The 21,119-nt window shown below is 45.1% G+C and overlaps 1 protein-coding gene across 1 annotated transcript in view; it reads right to left on the reverse strand.

The window, feature by feature from the left end:
* Positions 1-1,648: 1,648 nt before the first annotated feature.
* The window catches only part of Vwa3b (von Willebrand factor A domain containing 3B), a 178,044-nt gene continuing 158,573 nt past the window's right edge, over positions 1,649-21,119 (reverse strand). The window contains exons 24-28 of the mRNA XM_075978890.1: positions 20,111-20,235; positions 18,524-18,661; positions 16,971-17,071; positions 2,569-2,745; positions 1,649-2,349 (exon numbers count right to left, since the gene is read on the reverse strand). Of these exons, the coding sequence (XP_075835005.1) occupies positions 2,226-2,349; positions 2,569-2,745; positions 16,971-17,071; positions 18,524-18,661; positions 20,111-20,235 (665 nt within the window). The 3' untranslated portion in view covers positions 1,649-2,225. The remainder of the gene's footprint in view (positions 2,350-2,568; positions 2,746-16,970; positions 17,072-18,523; positions 18,662-20,110; positions 20,236-21,119) is intronic.

Raw genomic sequence — 21,119 nt, forward strand, 5'->3', positions numbered from 1 at the left:
ATGCAAAAGAGAAAGAGAAGGTTGGCGCCATCTCTTTCTGAGTTCTTGTAGATGTTTCCTTGTTTTCGGTATTTGGTACTTTCTAAATGACAGGGACTTTGATTCCTGTTCTGTGTGGTAAATGACAACATGGCTGTTCTAATCCAGGTGGCCTTATTGATAGCCCATGGAAAACTCCCCCTGGAGCGTCTATTGTTCTTGCTTCCAGTCTAGATGGAAAAATGTGATATGGGCTGACAGGTTATACATTTAAGGAAAAGGGATCAAAGGGAATGTTTAAGAGAAATATTAGATACTCAACCTACAGAGGAGCTGAGACTCTCTCTGGCTTATATAACCACTAGGGGTTGGCTGATTTCCCTGACACAGGGCCAATATCTTCTCTGGAGGCTTTGTTTTATTTCTTTAAATTTTTGTGTGACCCATTAAAACAAAGTTTGATAAGAAGGATGTTGACTGGTGTCACGCTGGGCACCATTCTGTTGACTGAGGTTTCTGTCCTGCCCAGTCCCCACAGTCCTTAAGTCCCAAAGAAATCACACAGAGGTCTACATTAACTATAAACTGGTTAGCCTAGTAGCTCAGGTTTCTTATTAACTCTCATAACTTATATTAGCTCATAATACTTATCTGTGTTAGCCACATGGCTAGGTACCTTTTTTTGGCGAGGCAGTCACATCTTGCTTGCTCTGTGTCTGGCTTCCTCTATGTCTGGGTGATGACTGTAGACTGACTCTTTCCTGTTCTCAGGATTCTCGCATTCTCCTCGCCCTGCCTCCACTTCCTGCCTGGTAGTCCCTCCTCTACTTCCTGCTTGGCCAATCAGCATTTTATTAAATACAATTGACAGGGTACAGACCATTGCCCCACAGCAGAAGGAAGAGGAGGAGAAGAAAAGAACATTGAGATGAGAACACAGAATATAGAGGAGGTGACCATCCTCCTGTGTCTACCAGCTGTCCTGAAGTCTGGCTCATTGCCAACACTCAGCTTCCAGTTGCATGAGGTCTCCATGCAATGCATGAGGGTGTCCATGTTTTCAGGGACTGAAGGATGTCCCTCCTCCCTGCCAGCACTCCCCATGCAGGGACCTACGACACATCCCTCTGGAGACTGAAGAGGAAAGTTGCTCCGGGGCGGCCCTGCTTACAAGGAATTGAGTTTTGTCTTTGGGGCTAGGGTACGGAGGTGCAACAGGCCTCCCACAGGCTCCCTTGCCTGCTTCCCGCTTTCACTCACACTTCAGTTCCCATCTCCATCCTCATTTCCTCGTGGTATTCAGCTTAAGCAGAAGCTGATGTTTCTCATTCTCCCATGATTTTGGAAGTGGGTTCCTCTTCTCATTTCTCCAACTTTAGCTTTCGGGAATGTGAACACCATGTTTAACTAGTCTACTCTTTAAATATCAGAACTCTTCTTATCTTTTCTATTTTCCAAAGGTCTCCAATATGTTTCTTATTAATAAGCTGTACTGGTTTGTGCTTGCTTGTTTGGTTTTTATAGTCCGAGGACTGTTACCGCCTGGACAAAGGAGACTTTGAGAGAGCTACTTCAGCCCTGAAGTTAGTGAGCAGAGCTGAATGCTTTTGCATTGGCACTAAATGTTCAAAGAATACAGTAGCAAAGGAGCAGCCAGAGCAATGTTTCCAATGTAAGATTTTATTCAGCTTCTGCGCTCAATTAGAGGTACCTACAACAGACTACAGACACAACCAATTAGGAAGGGCTCAATAGAAATGTTCAGAAAACAGTAACACAGAGAATGCTCAGGCTTACAGATCTCAGGCAAGCTACCAACCAGGTCTTAAATTTGCTCTTCATGTTGGGTGACAAAATTCTTAACTCACAAGGAAGAACCAATTTAAAACAAGATCGTAGGTGTGGGGCCAAACTAAACGGACTCCCCAAAACCCCTGAGAACATTCTGATAGTAGCTCATCACACTAGTGCTGCTACGTATACAGAGTGTGTCAAAAGACTGAGAACAATCTGTGGTGTTGGGGGAAAAGTAGGATACGGAATGGTCAGAAAAATCCCTAAGCTCAAATAGCAGGTTGGGGGCCTGGTTCTCATCAACAGGGAAGGCGTTGAGTTGAATGAAGGCAAGCCTTACCTCACCAGACAGGCTTGCTCCACAGGGTCCAGAGGCTAGGATCTGAGCAGCCCTGGAGGAATAGTGGCTTGCTTAAAGTTAGCTGCCACTAGGGTGTACGCCTTAGGGTTCCTCAGCGGTGGGTCCTCAGCCCCTTGCACTGTGGGTGGCTGGAATCTGTCAGGGCAAGACTGCTCCTGGTGCCGGTGTAGCAGTAGAGGTGAGGTTGGCAGTATCTTAGGCCTTGAGCGGAGAGCCTTCTCTGGGAAAGTGGATGTTAGCATGACTGGGGGTGGGGGGAGCGCGGTGGAGGGGTTGTGTTGTTGTGCTGGGACCTACACTGGCCCGGAAACTGGGGAATGATCCCACATACATTATTCTCAAATGAGGTTTCAAAGTGTCATGCAGGTTCAGGGTGCCTCCCCAATCCCCCACCCTGGGCTCATGGAAGGTTTTAGGGGTTAGACTCTGGGGACCTGGTGCCATGGGAAGAGCCATCTGAATACGAGGACATCATCTCCCGGAAAGGTGACCTCTTGGTGGGCTTCTTTTTCATTTTTTTAAGGTTCTCTTGTCTCGACTGTTTAAAATTTCCTGTGTCTTCTTCAATCACTGTCCAGAGTGGGGAAGGTTTCCTTGACTCCACTTCTTTCCTAGAGAGACAGAGGAGAGCTTGAGGCTGATTTTAGACACCCTGGGCTTGACTGCTACAGGGTATCTGCCGAGATCTTCAGCTCCCCCTGGGCTTGACTGCTACAGGGTATCTGCAGAGATCTCCAGTTCATCCTGGGCTTGACTGCTACAGGGTATCTGCCGAGATCTTCAGCTCATGCCTGCACAAGTCTCTAAGCTTTGCCCGCTGCCCTAGGTGTTGGATACTTTAGACTTAAACTCCATTTGGTTCATGCAGGTAAGTAGGAGTCCCACACAACAGGGAAAACCTAACCACATGTACCCAGTCCTTACCCAGTCAGTCAATAAACAACATGCTCAAGCTCAGATGCCCCCAGCGCACACTTCAGCACTGCCCACTGACCACCACGGATACGGCAGCCCAGCTCTACCACCGCTGAGGTTTCTCAAACTACGTGGCTCAAAGTGCAACATCAGAAACTCCCAAATGCCAGTAGCGCTGTCACTTTTTATTACATTTAATAGGAAAAGCACAGGCCTGCCTATGATGTCATAGATAGAGACTTATTTAGAAAATGTACCGGACGAAGCTTGTTTATCAAGGAATGTTGGCTTTTCTTCCGAGAAAGCATCTTGGGAACACCACGACTTCATTCTAGCCCCCTCATCGTGGCCCACTGATTCGTCAATTTCACTTTTTTCAGAACCTCCGGGCTGTGTTAAGAGCACTAAATACCTGGGTTTAAACCCCGCTTTTGTTTCGCATTTCCACACGGGTCGTCTTGACCACCCTTGCCTCCACTCAGAAACATTTGGGTTTGGGTTTTGCCCTGAATAACTTCGAATCATTACTGTTTCCAATTCTTCTGGAAAAATGTCAAAGAAAAATATGAGCTGGGAAAAGGCCCTTGGTTATTTTCAAACAGAAAAATCCCATTATTCAAATTACTCTGTAATGGATCAAGATTGTATCACATGTGGTTATTTTTCAAAGACTAGCACAAGACTCAGAAGGGAATTCCCAAGAGAGGCAAAAACAAAAAAAATGGCCCAAGCAGTAGCGGTACACGGAATAAAAAGGCTTTCCTGGATCCCCCCCCACACACACACACATACACAAACTATCTTATGTGAGGACTGTGCTTGTGTAGATGCCGGCTCTCTGGGAGAACATGTGCCTAGAGATATGGAGACCACACCTCGAGACTGCACCAAGAACACCTGCCTGTGAAACCTGAGCTCTTCTACTCCAGGTCTACTGCTGCTCTTGTTGCTGCTTCCCTTGAAGCTAAGTTAGTTCTAGTTTGTTTTTCTCCACTAGAATTGATTGTTTTTATAACCTACGGCTTCTTAGGAAGATAAGCACCAAGGAAAGGGTAGCAGGGGTTTTCCAGATGTGTTAAAAAGCACTCCAAGCATAAGCAGAGAGATCTGTCTACCTGTCTGCAGGAGCTGGAGAAGAGGGGGGAGCCAAGAAGCAATATATGTATAGCTTTTGCTATGAATGAGTTATAGGTCACTTCCTAATGTAATTTTAGGCAGGCAATAATGAAATAGCAGGGGTTACTGTTATGGGAAAAGGTAACAAATATGCCAGTAAGTGGGAAAAGAGTTACAAAAGAGAATACTTATATTTTCATTTTTGTTACTAGGGTTGTGAATAGGCAAAGAAGACTAGACACCTTGAAGCAAACTAGAAACAGTTGCCTCTGGGAAATGGATTCCAATAGAATTGACAAGTTATTTGCCTTTTTAAATTAAATTTGTAATTTAAAAACTTACATGTATGTATGTATTTATTTAATGTGCATGGATATTTGTATGCCTGTGTAACACATGTGTGCCTGGTCACTGTGGGGGGCGAAGGAGGGGGTCAGATCCCTTGGGACTAGAGATATGGACAGCGATGAGCTACTATGTGGGTCCTGGGAATGGAACCCGGGTCCTCTGAAAGAGCAGCAAGTGCTTTTGACCACCGAGTCATCTCTCCAACCCCATGGTTCCCACATTTAAAATTGTCAGGAGCCAATTTCCTCCTAAAATCATTACAGGAACCATCACCCTGGGGAGTCTGCAGAGAACCCCACACCTCTAATTGTGTTAAGAATGGTTCTATTGACAAAGCCTACCCCACACCCAAATTAGCTGTTAATGAGAGCTATCTGTTAGCGGAACCCACCCCGCATTCCAAACTATCTAGAGAACTAGGTGTGTCAACTTCCAGGCCTACAGTGACCCGACCGAAGGTAACCTGGCTACGTGACCAACGAGGACCATGTGACCAACGTGAACCACGCGGCAAGAGCCCAGAACCCTGTGCCCATCCCCCAACTCTTTACTCTATATAAAGCTATACCCCATCTGTAATAAACGGAGGCTTTGACAAACTTTGCATGGCCTTCTTCCTGTCTCCTAGCCCATATCTTCCAGGTAGTGCCTCTCCGGGACCCTGGAATAACTGAACTGCCAGGCGGGCTACTAACCCTAGACTAAGTAACCCGCCAAGGCAATCGACAGTGGCGCCCGAACCAGCGACTCGGAGCACGGTCAACTATCGGACGACAACGCGCGGTCCCGGGAAAACAAGAAGAAAACAGAAGGTTCTGCGGCTGTAGAACTCGGACAGATCTGCAGGACAAGGTAGGCGCAGGCTCACCGTCGTCCAAAAAGATATGGGACTTTTAAGGGAAGAGAAATTCATACAGGAATTTAATCAATCACTCAGGGAGAGAGGAGTAAGAGTCAAAAACAGAGATTCATGTGTTTGCTTTATGTGTTTGCTTGTGGACTCAAAAGGGAGTCCCTCGAGATGCGAGAAGTTAGGGTACAATCCACACAGCTACGCCTGCCAAGCAGGCTGGCTGTTAGGGCTAGAGAGCCTATGTCTTTAACCCCCTGCCATATGGAGCGAAAGCTGACAGGCAGGTTTGCTATACAGGAATCTAGATTCAAAAAGCTGCAGCTTCTTTTAGGACAGTAAATATGCTTCTTTTCCATTTTAAAAATCTTGCTTCTTGGTCAAAAATCTTTAGTTTGTAGGTATATAAGTTTATATCTAAGGTAGATTAATTTCAGTACTGTGTTTCTGTAGTAAAGTTTTAAAATCAAAGATTGTGATATATTCAGAGGATCTTTAGAATTGTTTAGGCTATCCTGAGTTTTTATTTCTTTCGTATAAGGTTGGAGATTGTTCTTTTGAGTTCTATATTGTTCTTTTGAGTTCTGTGAAAAGTTTTGCTATAATTTTAATGAACATTTACATTAAATCTGTGAGTTCTGTGAGAAATGTTGCTATAATTTTTAATGGACATTTACACTGAATCTGTAAACTGCTTTCAGTGAAATTGTCATTTTTGCTATGTTTCTTCTGCTTTCCCAAGAAAGTAGGGGATCTTTCAAGATTTAAAGTTATTATACAAGTTTTTCCATTTGTACGGCCCGCTCTTGGGTAGGAGTCGTATTGTTTCAGCTTGAGGTCCTTTCCTGATGCCAGGTGTGGCTTCAAGGTGGAATGCTGAGACTCAGGCCTCTTAATTAACTTTATCAAGGGCCAGAGTTATACTCTAACAAGTGATAATGGTTAAAAATAAAAATAAAAAAAAAAATTCCGCCTTCACAGGCAGAGATGACAGGACCCAAAACTTCTGTCCTGCTTGCTTGGAGTTACTCCAAGATATTTTGTGGTATTCATGGATATTTAAAAGGAGGATGTCTCATTTATCCTAGATGTAAAAGAGGTACATCTGGGTTATTTTCAGATTCTAGGCTATGATAAAATGGTTCTGCTATGGGCATGGCTGAGCACATGTCCTTGTGGTATGGTCAAACATTTTTGTATTTAGGCCCAAAAGGGGTATTGCTAAGTTTTGAGGTAGATATTTGCCTAATTTTAAAAAATAGACAAAATGAGGGTCCCTCAATGCTGGGGAGACTCTCACTTGGGTCTCTGGATGGCAAGGGCCCGGAGACCTTCCTTGCTGAGGTCGCACACGTGGCCTTGGTTGGTGGGGGAGGAGTTCGACCCCCAGTGACCAGGAGAAAGAATTTTTTGAGGAAAGGGGCCACACCCCAGTGGTCCGGGAGAGTCATACATTCCAAAAATCCAATGGTGGTCTCTGGAGGACAGCTCCCTGCCTCTCGGGACCACTCCCAATAATCCGCTAGTTCCTAAAACAGTACTGTGATAATTGCAGTTGTAAAACCTGTTTTTCGAGATCAAGGCTTTGTCTTCAGCTGGTTCCTAGGGCAGGGTCGCTGAAGCGGCTAGCCCTGGATTTTTGATTCTTTTCTTCCTACTGGGAGAGTCTGGGTTCATCCAGGTTTTTCAATACTATGTGCGATCCAAAGATGACTGTGTCGGTTTGCACTTCCAGCAATAAGGTTTTTTCTTTACCCACATTTTCTTAAGCATAAATTGTTAGTAGTAATTTTTAATCTTGGTCATTTCTACAAGGATAAGGTAAAATCTCAGAGTTTTGGTTTGCATTTCTCTGAGGGCTAAAGGTTGTTATGTTTGAGCATTTTTAAGTGTCTCAGTCATTTTTAAGTTCGTCTGAGAGTTTTCAGTTTAGGTCTATAACAAATATTTTTTGGGATTAAAATTTTTAATAACTAATTTCCTGAGTTCTTCATATATTTTTGGAATGGATTTATGATAAGTAAAGATCTTTTCCCACTATATAGTCTTATTATACAAAAGTTTCTCAGTTCAGGAGATTTATGGTTTCTCCAAATGTTTATGCCACTGAGGCTGTGTTTGAGATGTGGCAAAGTGTGCTTCAAAAAATTTTTCTCTGTGAGGTTCAACATAATTTTTATATGCTGAGGCCTTTGGCTCATTTAAACTTAAGTTTTGTACATGGAGATGGATGTAGATTTATTTTCATTCTTCTACATGTTGGTGTCTAATGAGGCCAGCATTATTAGTTAAAAAATGCTTCCTTTTTCCATTTTCCTATCTGCAAGGCAGACTTAAAACTTAAGAGGAGGATATCTTATAAACTTTTAATTAGATATACAATGGTTAAAGCCCTAGTTATAATATTCTTATGAAAGACCTTGAGCCGCTAGGTAAAATTCTTACAAAAAACAATTTCCAATAAAAAGCTTAAACAGCTCCTAACAGGTATTCAAGCAGGTAAAAAATATAAATCAACAGGTAAAGTATACAATAATCAACAAATACAGTATATTAATTATAATTCAGCTATGACGAGTGTGTATATTAAATACAAAACTTATTCTACAACAGTTTTATAAAAAATGCTGTTTATGGCTAAACCTTTTCAGTTTTGCCAGTTAAGATATTAAGCTCTTAATTTAAAACAGTAGCCTGTCTAATATAAAAGGGCAGGATAAAAGCTGAAAATTGGTCTGACAAAATATTGACTATGATCAATGTTTCTTATACTAAACAATAGATTCATTGATAATTTTAAAATTGATTCCTGGACAATTATGTTTGCTCAATTCAAAGGCAAAAACAATAATCTTTTCCAAGATCATTGCTACAATTCACACAACTGTATTTTGCTAATGTTATAGCTAAAAATCCCTTAAAGGATTTTATGCTAAATTTTACAAATGGCTTTTCCAATGGAAGAGCTGCATATATGGCTAATAAAAAAGAAATTGTGGAGCGTAACAAGGCTCCTTCAAAGCAACTCATAAAAAGTTGCAAGCAGATCCTGATGCAAACGGATCTGGCACAATAACACCAAGCTGACCTTTGCTAAGGCAAGGTGGAAAAGCCCTTGCAATGCATTATGAAAAAACCCGACCTATATATATTTGGGGTCGAGGATATGTTTATGCTTTTTTCACAGAAAGAAAAGAAAAGCTGGATCTGATGCTGTCGAGGCTGCAGATGCCCACAGAGGAGTTCCAGAGGAGACTGGGGAGAGGTCCTTGGTCAGGCCTTTCCTGCCCCCAAGGAGAGGAGTGACTGATAACACAACCTGCTACACCACTCTGCAGGGTGTCAATTCTGCCCCTAGAGAGTCCAGGGAGACCCACCTGAGAAGTGCCAGGATGTGCTTCAGATAGCTGAATCCTGCTCACCTCACCCAGGAATCCCACCTGTCCTGAAGCACTAATGCTGAGCTCCTTCTGCAGTTTGAATTCTGGTTTGCTTTGAAACTAAGATGCGTACTAAACATCAGACAGTTTTAATCTTTGGGACACAAAACTCATTTTAATTAAAATATTAATGCTTCTTCACTTAAGAAGGGGAAAGATTAGGGTTCCTGTCACTGTTGCTCAGAGACTGGAACTGGTGGTATTTGGTAACAACTATGTATGTCACTGTGCTCTTACTGCAATTGATCTAATGATACTTATAACTGCTTATAGATGTTGGGAAAAAGTCTGACACACGCTGTAAAATGTTTGGGTTTAATGCATATGCTAAAAAATTTAGATTTAGATCCCTTTTACACTGCCCTAATTATTGGCAGGCAGCACTCATAATCTTATTGTGGAGTAGGCATTTAGGAAGGAGGATACCTAAGGCCAGATAAAAAGGTGAATACTGGGTTTGGAAAATGCCCTTTCTTCTTGTCTGGAAGATGGAGTTATTGGTGCCCAAAATTATATCATTATATTTTGTTTGAGGAGCTACTCACAGTCTTTTCATTAGTGATAGACACAGGGGCCCAATGACGGGAGTTAGTGTGGACCCTCGCTTGAACAGCACACCATACAGAGGCTGTACTGGCCGGCTCAACATGGGCATGGTGCCAGGCACGAGGAGTGCCCTCCACATGGCCTAAGACAGGGCGCCCTGTGATCTGCTTACTTTAAATCTCACTAGACTTGTGGCAGGAAATCCCCCAACCTAAGACAGGATACTGGGAATCCTAAGACGGGTAAGGGGGATAAAGACCTGGTCCCCACTAGACCTAAGAATCATAAGGCACCCCTCTGTTCCCAGGAGAGGTAAATTGCTTCATCATTCGAGAGGAGGGTCTCTCCTTGTCCCAGTCCCTTCTCCTTTAGATCTGACACCTTGGTTGGACTCTGACCTGATGCCCTTCACTTAATAGCTGCCTGTCTTTATAAAAGAAAGGGGGATCTGTCAGGAGCCAATTTCCTCCTAAAATCATTACAGGAACCATCACCCTGGGGAGTCTGCAGAGAACCCCACACCTCTAATTGTGTTAAGAATGGTTCTATTGACAAAGCCTACCCCACACCCAAATTAGCTGTTAATGAGAGCTATCTGTTAGCGGAACCCACCCCGCATTCCAAACTATCTAGAGAACTAGGTGTGTCAACTTCCAGGCCTACAGTGACCCGACCGAAGGTAACCTGGCTACGTGACCAACGAGGACCATGTGACCAACGTGAACCACGCGGCAAGAGCCCAGAACCCTGTGCCCATCCCCCAACTCTTTACTCTATATAAAGCTATACCCCATCTGTAATAAACGGAGGCTTTGACAAACTTTGCATGGCCTTCTTCCTGTCTCCTAGCCCATATCTTCCAGGTAGTGCCTCTCCGGGACCCTGGAATAACTGAACTGCCACGAGGGCTACTAACCCTAGACTAAGTAACCCGCCAAGGCAATCAACATAAAATGTTTTGCAACTGTTATCCATGATAAGTAAAAACCATAGCGCTTTTGGCTTTGAAGAAAAAAATATGAATCAACACAGCAGATGAAAAAATCTAGAGGAATGCACTCCAAAACACAGTGCTTATTGATGCCACATTAGGTTGTGGATCTAAAAAGAAGGTCTTCCCGTTGCTTTTAATTTATAAGTAATATTAGCCGTGCATTACTTTTGGAACAAGAACAAAACAAGACAAGTTGTCGCGGCTAGAACAAAAAGGTTTGGCCAGGAAAAAACTTTTTTTTTTTTTGGTTTTTTCGAGACAGGGTTTCTCTGTGGCTTTGGAGCCTGTCCTGGAACTAGCTCTTGTAGACCAGGCTGGTCTCGAACTCACAGAGATCCGCCTGCCTCTGCCTCCCGAGTGCTGGGATTAAAGGCGTGCGCCACCGTCGCCCGGCTAGGAAAAAACTTTTTAAAATATTTGTTTATTTTTATTTTATCAGAGCTTTGCCTGCATGTATTTAAGAGCACTGTATGTGTGTACTTCCCAAGGAGGCCAGAAGATCATCCGACTGGAGACTGGCTTACCTCAGTCTACAAGGGTGGATCCTCCACACGAGGCTGATATGCAAGCTCCTATCCCTGCCCTCCCCCTACATCTTACCCTGCTTCTTGGCCACAATCACTATGGAGACAGAAAGGGCTGCCATGACCCTATGGATATAAGCCATAACCATGACTAGACGTGACCACTCAGTGGTTTTCTTTAGTTCAATCTCACACTAATGAAACATTAAACCTAGGTAATCTATTAATTAGTTTAGATTATAGATTTGATTGAATGTTAAATGTCACTTGTCCAAAATATTTGGGACCAGAAGTGTTCCAGGTTTTGGATTCTTTGCATATACGTAATGAGACACCTGGCAGATGGAACCTGAGTCCTAACATGGAGTTCAGTTCTGTTTCCCACACACCCCTATGGATCTTATGTAAGCTGATGCATATATACCTTTGCTGGCTCTGAACTGTCGCTGTCACCTGACACCTGAACCAGGTGTGAAGCTTTCCACTTATGGCATCCTGTTTGTTCTTTCTGAGTGTGGTAGTTTGAACGGAAAGCGCCCCACAGGCTCACAGGGCCTGGCACTGCTGATAGGTGCGGTGTTGTTGGGGGACGTGAGTCATAAGGGGGCTTTGAAGTCTAAAATGCTCAAGCCAGGTCCAGTGCAGCATTCACTTCCTGCTGCCTGCTGATCCAGAACACTCGGCTACCTCTCCAGCACCACTATGTCCTCCCACCGTGATGACAACAGACTAGACCTCCGAACTGTCAGCCAGCCCCAGTGAAATGCTTTCCTTCATAAGAGTTTTCTGGGTCATGGTGTCTCTTTACAGCAATAAAACCCTAAGACAGTGAGCATGTTGGATTTTGGATTTGGGGATTAGGGATAATTTATAATATACAATAATACAAGTTGCAATTCAATAAACAGAATCAGAATACACATAGTGGGGTAGAATGAGGAGCCAGGCACTGTGTCTTAACTGGTTCAGGACTCATTTCTATGGAGAAAGTGCTGAGAAACCATGATACATTTTTTTCTGGGTTCAAAATCCACCTATTCAGTTGATCAAGATTTGCCAATACCCTGGCTCTCTTGCTGGCCCCCAGAGGCCTCTTTTCTACATTGTCTCTTTTGCTCAGGAATAGGCACCAGACAGATGTCTCATGGGATCAGAAGGCCTCCGAATTGACAACGGAAGGAGAGGAAGATCAAGAGGCTGATACCATTGGTCTGAAAGTCTCTGATTCTTGAAGATACCCTAGCATTCTCTTGAAAGTAGGAAATGGCCTTGGTACTTAGAGACAGCATAGGATATGCACAGGCAGAGGTTCTGCTATTATCTGACTGCAGGGATAAAGGGATAAAGAGAGGTACAGACTCACTGATTTCAAATGCCCAGCTCGCTCCCAGGGAAGCTCTGTCAGGAGCGACTACATCAGAGCAAGGGAAGTGATGTGTTCATGCAATGCCAGAAGCAGCGCTGGGCCTTGATGTTTCATCAATGAGCTCATTCCACCACTGTGGGAAGGCAGTGTGAGGCTCTTCCGTGCTGTCCAGGAAGGAGGCTAAGTCGCTTGGGAATCGGCCCTCCCACGGAATCATATGCCTAAAGCCATGGGAAGTCACCAGGCTGCTCTGAGGACAGACAATGGGATGCTAATGTTGTGTGCAACAGGGAATAGTGAGCTGACCACAGACTCAAACGACCACCTCCAAGGCCTGGGAACGTCTTCCTTTCCGCAGTCTCACACAAGAGTGTCCCCAAGACCCCACAGCACCAATCGAGCAGCAAGGGAAGACAAGCTTTTCCCCTCAGGTGCCTGATTTTTAATTCCCATCATATGGATTTTTCTGGAGCCCAGAGAAAATGGGTTAGTCCCACTTGTTTTCCCACAATCACATTTGGAATATTGTCACTACTGTTGTTATTGTTATTATAACTACGAAATCATAAAGCCTCTTAAGAGAACATCTTTCTAGAGGGCTGACTTGCCCAGGCCTGGCTCTGTCAAGTGGGCAGGTAGACTCCAGCTCTGCTGGAGGGGTTTGCAGCCAGCTACAGGGCACCAGGTATGTGGATTCTGCTCAGACCTGCCAGACACCCAGGTCTGGAGCTAGCTTCATGACACCTGGCTGAGGGGATTTCCCTCAGGGGAGACATCCAGAAGCCAGAGCATGGAACCCACCAGACGCCCCCTTCCCCTGCAGCAATCAGAGGCTACGGACTTCTGATAGAAAGGAACAGGACCCAAAAAGAGGTGACCAGACTGGTTGAGAACAGAAGATTGCACGGACTCTAGCTGATCCCTTTTGACCCCTCTGACCAGCTTCCACCACATCTTTCACTGCTTGTACTCTCCATCGGGGACCAGGAGAGGGATCTATCTGTAGGAAATACTCTGTTAGCCACAGCTGAAGGGCCCCAGAAGGAAGAAGAGAGGGTGGGATGACAGACACCAGCATGTCGTTCATGCTGGTCTACCCAGGTGTCTGGAGGTGACACGCCCTGGCTGATCACCCCTGGACTGATAGGAACAACTGAGTCAATACCCGAAACGATAGTCCTGTCAGAATCATGACCTGGGGTACATTTTTTAATGACACATACACACGAGGATCAGGATTCTCAATAATGGCCTCCGTGGTATAAAGGCCGGAGGACTCACACAGACATCCACAAGGAGATGGTACAGGAGGTAAGAGGGAATTAAGTACCAGGGACCTGAAAGAAGGCAGAGACTAGAAAACAGCTATACTGCACTCTTGTATTCAGCCCTGGTTATGGAAGCAGAGACTCCTTAAGGTCTGGAATTAGCAGGTTGAAGATGGCTCCTGCTTGGGAAAATTAAACATAGCTTGTTGCTCCGAGGAAGGCATTGAGAGAGAAAAAAAGAAAATTAGAGAGTCAATGAACATATCTCCTGTGTGAAGCCCTAGAGGTGAGAGTAGATAATTAGCAGCTAAGAGATTTAAATAAGGCCCAGGGAATGTGAGAGACAAGGGTTTTTCCTTCATACAGAAAGAAATGGATTTTAATTAAAAAATGATTAAAGATAATGTCGAGTTCAGTGAAAATAGTCAATACCTAGACTAATATTCATATTCCTTTATCATGAGCTAAAATTTAAAAAATATTTCTCTCCAAAGGTTCATACGCTGTATGTAGGGTTGGTCTTTAGTATAGCCATACAGAGAGGTGATGATGGGGCCTTTAAAAGGTGAGTCCCAGTAGGAGACAATTAGGTCATTGGGGACTTGGCCCCTTTAAGAGATTACTGGGGTCTCCTGGAGTGAGCAAGTTGACATACAAGAATAAGTTGAACCCCTCCATAGTCTCTAGTTTCCTTGTCTCTCTGTGTTACTACACTTTACTCACAGAATATTATCTACTATGTCTTAACAAGACCAGAAAGGCCCTTACCAGAGACCAAATGGGTGGAGTCACCCGACCTTGGACTTTCAACCTTCAAAGTTGAACTATAAACATCTTTTTTTCTTCTTTGAAAAATATATAGGCATTTTGTTATAGCAACAGAAAGTGGACTGAGACAGTCTAGCCCTAGGGACATTTTCTATCATGAAAACCTATAGATGATGCGGTGGGACCACTTTAGTACATGGGAGAAGCTAGCTAGGTACCAGGACATTTCATGGTAGTGGGGATGCTGGTGTCCGATCTTTAGGATTTCCCAGGAGGCTAATAGTGTTCTGAGACAGTAACACACAGTTTATGCAAAGCACAGAGACCTGAGAAAGAATGGCATTGGTAAGCAGTTAGTATGCCCTAGAGGGTTGGGAGACAGGCTCACCACACATAGGAGAGGTTAAGATAGGATCAGAGGGACCCAGATGGTGGTGAGGTCTGAAGGTTTTTAAGTGAGGGAGATGGTATAAGAACCATTTGCATTCAAAGAAAATCAATCAGTCGAGCCCTCCAGGGAATATGCCTGGGTTGGCAGGCCTAGATGGGAGCAACTCGGAGTTCCAGCCTAAAGCACTGAGTCTCAACAGAGCTGCAAACCATCTCCAAGCCTGGATCGCAATAACATGGAGACAGATGGGACGGGTAACTGACTAGCAGATGCCTGCTTGCACAATTTGACGGCTCATGGGAGGAGGAGGAGCAGAGACAAGGAGCCTGGGTCTTGGGAGCAGGCTTGAGGACCAAGCTCGGTCTGTATGCATTGAGTTGGAATGATGGCAGGTGCAAAGAGTCAGTGTGGGAAGCTAGGGAAATGGTTTATTGCGGAAGCAAGCAGACAAGTTCAAATTCCTGGCAACTACATAGAAGTCGAACATAACTACATGTGCCTGTAACCCCAGTGTTGGGGAGAGGAGACTGGGGAAATTCTCAGCCAGTCAGAGAGTTTGTCTTTAAAAACAAAGTGGAAAAGTGATAGAGGAAGACACCCAACATGCTCTTGGTGTGAGCGGCACCATGGAAACAATGGTGTGAGTAAAATCAGGCAGAGAGGAAACCTAGAGAGCCATGGCAGGCCTGAGAGGACAGGTCCATATGTCAAGGGCAATCTCAAGAGTAAGCATGGCCAGGGTGGGAATGCCTGAGGACTGGGACAGGTCTGGGGTCTCAGCTGGGCTCTGTGAAAACTGATATCCACATTCATGGAGTCAAGGTTCTCCAACTCTACAGAAGAGACTAAGAGAGAAGGAAAGTGTGAGTTAGATCACACTACAGGTCCGGGGGAGGGAGCAGTAAGAGATGGGGGGATATGTACAGGCACATAGATGGATACTTTGTGGGTAAATGCAGGAGAAACTCGTTTTTCCTCTGAGGTGAAGCTAAGGAAAGAGGATAGTGGAACGCGACGGTCACCCTCAGCGTCAGGACCCAGGACATGGAGGAATGGGCTTCCAGAACAGGTGGGAAGATCAGCTTTCAATTACATGAGACACACTAATGTTCTTTGACATCACAGAGAAAGGCTAAGAGTCCCACATGCCCCAAACTGGGGGGTATGAGGTGTTTTGTTTCTATAATGAAGGTGAATGAAGGCTAAAGGCTACGCCCAGAATAAAAGGTTCACTCCCCAAAACAACACATTCACTCTGTAAAAGTGGAAGGTGCTTCCTGAATCCCCTACTACAGCCCTTGCTCAAAACCCACATTTACTTCTTCTTCATGTTCCTTTAACTCCAAGCTGTGACTGACTTCACCCTTGCTCTTGCTGCCCGCACGGACATGGGTTTTGCCTACTCTTTAGGCCTCAAGTCTTCCTGTTGACATTGGGCCAGTCTGCCTGCACATCTCTCAGTAACTCTACTGCTTCTGGTGGAGATTTGTTCACCCCAGTGTAGACCCTGGGAACCCCCAATCACCCCAACACAGTGCTCTGGTAAGCCACTTCAGAACCTCCCTTCTCCCTCTTATATGTGCCTCCATGGAAGGGACACTTAGGGGACAGTTCCCAAGTGAGGCTTAAATAGAAGGCCTTGAATTCTTATACACAAAAGTGGCGTAATGACCTCTTCTTCATGGCAGGGTTGAATGTGTTTATGAAGGGCCAGTGAAAAAAGTGTTGGCTCTGAGATTAGAGCCAGATGGAGTGACAAACAGCAGTTCAGTGGAAGGAGATGGATTGGCTAATGCTCACAGAACCGAGGCTTCCATCTCTACTAGTACTCAGTCAGGTTTAGATCTCAGCAACAGAATAAAGGTGCAAAGATCTAAGTTGATATTTAAGAGGTAGGTGTTTGGGTGGAAGCGTCACCCCAGCTCCTGGCATTTATATACCCAAAGAGTCTGGAATGTTTGGGAGGAAGTTCCATCCCAAGCCCGCTCCCCTGGGAGTTGCCTCAGTCCAGACTCCATCTCCAAGAAAGCCCACCAAATAATGACCCATCCCTAGAGATGCTTAAGACCACTCCCACAGGGTATTTAAACTGCCAGCCCGCCCCCACCCAAAACAAACACGTGGTTTTCTGGTCTTCCTTCCCCATCTCCTCTTTGAGATGCTAAAAGGCCACCCCCAGCGCTGGTATCCATTAAACCTGGGATTTCCCTAATTTGGTTTGATTTGGTCTGATTTGGATTGTTGTGCATTATTATTGTGTATTATTTATCAGGTGCAAAAAGCTTTTCAGTAGGAGCTGGGTGTACTCACATTGCTTGGTCCTTCTCAACCTGGGACGCATTTATATGAGAGCAAGAGAGAGCATACTTGTTTTGGCTGATCTTTATAAGTGCACTCCGAGGGCAAAATTCCTGTAATCACACCGAAAAAAAGTCATTGAACCCAAGAAGCCCCCAAGTCATGAACAAGTTTATTCCAGCTCAAGCCATTATCAGAGCTAGTAGTCATTATCCCATTCAGGGTGCCACTCAAGAGAGCAGGCTAAATTCACATTGCTTTATAATTCTTTGCTAAATAAGTCATTGTTAAGTCCTCGGTCATTCATCTAAATTCTACATCAACTGCCAAGTCTACCCAGGTCAGTCACACATGTACATGCATGCACACACGCACGCACGCACCTTTCTATCTTTGTTTGCAACCTCGGGTATCTTGTTTTAGATAGCTGTGACCATGACCCTGTTGCTGAAAACCCTGTTTTCCCTTGTGAGGTTTCCCAGAATCTTTATGAGAAGCTTCAATCCTTTCCCCTGACTACAGCATTCTGGCCCCCCAGGGACTTCCTGCCCTGAGGGTCAACAACAAAGTCACTCTCTGGAAGCTGAGGCCTTTCTTTAGGGATCCCAGACCATCAGCTGTGCATGTCTCCCCGTCCCTGAGCCATGCCTCAGGACATCACTTCACTGTGCCCGCGACTTGCTTTTTCCCCTGTGGATATTCTCAAGCAGCACTATGAGCTGGGGATGCTCATCCACAGTCAGATCATGAGGTGGCAGAGGAAGACAAGGCTGAGAAAGGCCAGGAGATGCCTGTATCTACAGCGCTTGCAGAGGAGCACAGGCAGAAACAGGAGGTCTCTCTCTCTCTCTCTCTCTCTCTCTCTCTCTCTCTCTCTCTCTCTCACACACACACACACACACACACACACACACACAAACACACAGAGTGGTATTGAGCCTGGGGAGGTGATTGAGTGGGTAAACAGATTGTCATGCAAACATGAGCAGAGTGTGGATCCCTAGGACCCATGTAAAAGCTGCAAAGGCATGGCAGCCCATCTCTGATCCCAGCACTTCAAGGGCAGAGACAGGATCCCTGGCTAGCTAGACTAGCTGAATGGGTGAGTACCAGATTTAGCAACAGACCCAGCCTCAGTAAATAAAGTGGGAGGGTGATGGAGGAATATACTTGGTGGTAACCCTTGGCTTTCAAACATCTGACCATGCATACAGACACATATATACCATAAGAGAGAGGGAGAGACAGACAGACAGACAGAGAGACAGACAGACAGACAGACACACACACACACACACACACACACACACACACACACACACACACACAGAGAGAGAGAGAGAGAGAGAGAGAGAACACCCAGAGTAAATCTGGCTAGCTGTCAATTGCAGCTGACAAGGAAAACCAAATGACTCTCCCATATAGAAGCAAGGAGACCACAGTGCTCTCAGCAGGAGCAGGGTCCAGACCACAAAGGATGCATGAGTAGGGGAGTAGACAGCTGTGTTCCCTCAGCTCCCACCCATCGGCCTAGCGAGAAGGCAGTTGTCTGGGCAGACACTTACTCTGCGGTTGTTACACTTTAAAACTGTGTAGAATTTCTCTGAAGCCACATCCCGATTTGGAAGTGCTATGACGATGGCGGGGACATAGAACTCAAATCCTTTGTTTGTCTTGATTTTGGCAAACACATAATCCCCAACCTGTAGCAGAAAACACGTTTCACAGCAAATAATTTGTTTACAGAGCTCGTACATAATTTAACATACACTTGTTTCACAATAACTCCTGATTACTGGCAGGTACTGGCAATAAAATTCTGATATAGAGCTTTAAAAAAAATCAGATAAGAAAGGGTTCCAGAATTCTCGGAGTTTATTGGGCTACACTTGCAGTTTTGAAAAACCCAGCTTTGGTAGGAGTTTGGCAATTGACAAGGATCTTGGGACAGTCAGCAAGCTAGCTAGGGTTCTGAAACTCAAAGAAATTGGTAGAAACAATGACTGGGGCTGAAGGAGCATCTAGTGGGGTTGCTATAAAGACATGGGGGTCGTGTCCTCAGTGTTAGAAGGGTGTCTGTCCCCCAGACAAAAGGAAAGCATGGGTTTGGTGATGGTCAGTCTCAGCACAGACGTGGAGTCCACAGGAAAGGTCACCCAGATGTATAGATGGCTCTGCCAAAGGGCTCAGTGAGGCTGCCGGGTACCTGTCAGTCATCAGGAGAAGGGAATAGGAGGTGTACAATGAGTCTGGCCCAGGAAGTTGGAACAGACCAAGGCTAACCTCTCTGATCCCTCCTTGGCTTGCGCCATGTAAGGAACAGCAGCCCTGAGGCTTTGAAAGGCTTTCCTTTTGTGCCTGGCCCTCTGCCCCATCTTGGTGTCAAGACAGTGGCTGGTGGATGACCCAGACACGGTGTAGTGCTTGTTCATTTATAATCAGATGAGAACATATTTGTCTGTCTCATTTGTGGAAAGCACACTTGGGGGAACTGCATTATGACATCACAGGTTGGCGGCGGCTGACTGCAGGTCACAGAAATCCCTAGTTCTGTCTTTGATACATATAAGATAATGCAGTCTTTTGCAGAGAAAGCTTCAGGAGCACTAGGAGCCACACAATTTCCTTCCCCCCTCGTGACAAGTATCACAAGATATTATATAAGCCACTATACACAGTGACCAGCTCCATTAACAGGGACCTGGCAATCAGTCACTGAGAAATTGCCAAGTGATGGGGAAAAGAAACTGGCTGCTGCTCTTCCTGCCCAAACACAGGCTCCTTACAGAAGCCCAAGAACACCACATAGGGACCTCTGCCATCCTCTGTAATTCAAAACCCTGTGGACAGTATAAAGCAGTGGTTCTCAACCTTCCTAATTCTGTGAGCACTTAATATACAGTTCCTCATGCTGTGGTGACCCCCAACCATAAAATTATTTTCATTGTTACTTCATAACTGTAATTTTGTGACTGTTATTAATAATATAAATATATATAAATATAAATAAAATAATATAAATATCTGGGTTTTCCGATGGTCTTTGGCAACCCCTGTGAAAGGTTTGTTCACCCCCAAAGGGGCTGTGACCCACAGCTTCAGAACCACTTGTATAAAAGGGTCCCTCCCAGAAGGGACCAGAGAGTAGGTACCTGAAGTTGTGGGCAAGGCGTGGCGCCCCCAACTGGTATGATGAAGGAGATGGACACCACCTTGGTTTCTCCGAACCTGAAGTCTACCAGTGCATGGGTGGAGCTCAAACTTTTCTTCACAACCCCTGGAGGAATCAAGAGAAACAACACCTGATGACGGCAGCAGGTCTGCTCCACCCTGTGGTCTGTGCTGAGTCACCCCATGTGCCTGTTCAAATCAGCGCACCCTTATGATCCCTGCATGATCTTGAGGCTTGCAGTAACAGCCAGCCAGGCTGAGTGTGCACCAGCGTAGCTCTGACTTCAGGCAATGGGCACCCAGCTCATTACTGCAATGCTGCCTGCTGCTGACAGAATTTAAATCAGACCTTTCCTTGAGGAAAGATTAGGAAGTTTAGAACAACAGCACCAGAAAGATTCACCAATAAGTTGTCTATTAAAACCAATTTGCCTTTTTTTTTTTTTTTTGATTTTCGAGACAGGGTTTCTCTGTAGCTTTGGTGCCCGTCCTGGAACTAGCTCTTGTAGACCAGGCTGGCCTCAAACTCCCAGAGATCCGCCTGCCTCTGCCTCCCGAGTGCTGGGATTAAAGGCGTGTGCCACCACTGCCCGGATGCTTTTTTTTTAAAGACACATTGCAAACTCATACCAACCATATGGTCCAAATTACTACTACTTCGAGGACAGATGGACATCATGTGCCTCTGGACAGAATGGCATCTGAGTGACACCACCCAGGTTGTCTTGTAGGAAAGAATGTACATGTTGACTCTGAGCTAAACCAAACTGCGTCAGGCCACCCGCAACTGCCCTTGCTTTTAACATTAGCGTCATGAATGTTTACAGAAAAGGTTAAAGCAAAATTCTAGATTTAGGAGTGTTGTGTGGTGGCTGTGCACACCTTTAAGCCCAGCACTCGGGAGACAGAGGCAGGCAGATCTCTGTGAGTTTGAGGTTAGTCTGGTCTACAAAGCAAGTTCTAAGCCAGCCAGAACTACATAGTGAGACC

The sequence above is a fragment of the Microtus pennsylvanicus genome, chromosome 7, assembly GCF_037038515.1.
Source record: "Microtus pennsylvanicus isolate mMicPen1 chromosome 7, mMicPen1.hap1, whole genome shotgun sequence".
NCBI classification, from domain to species: domain Eukaryota; kingdom Metazoa; phylum Chordata; class Mammalia; order Rodentia; family Cricetidae; genus Microtus; species Microtus pennsylvanicus.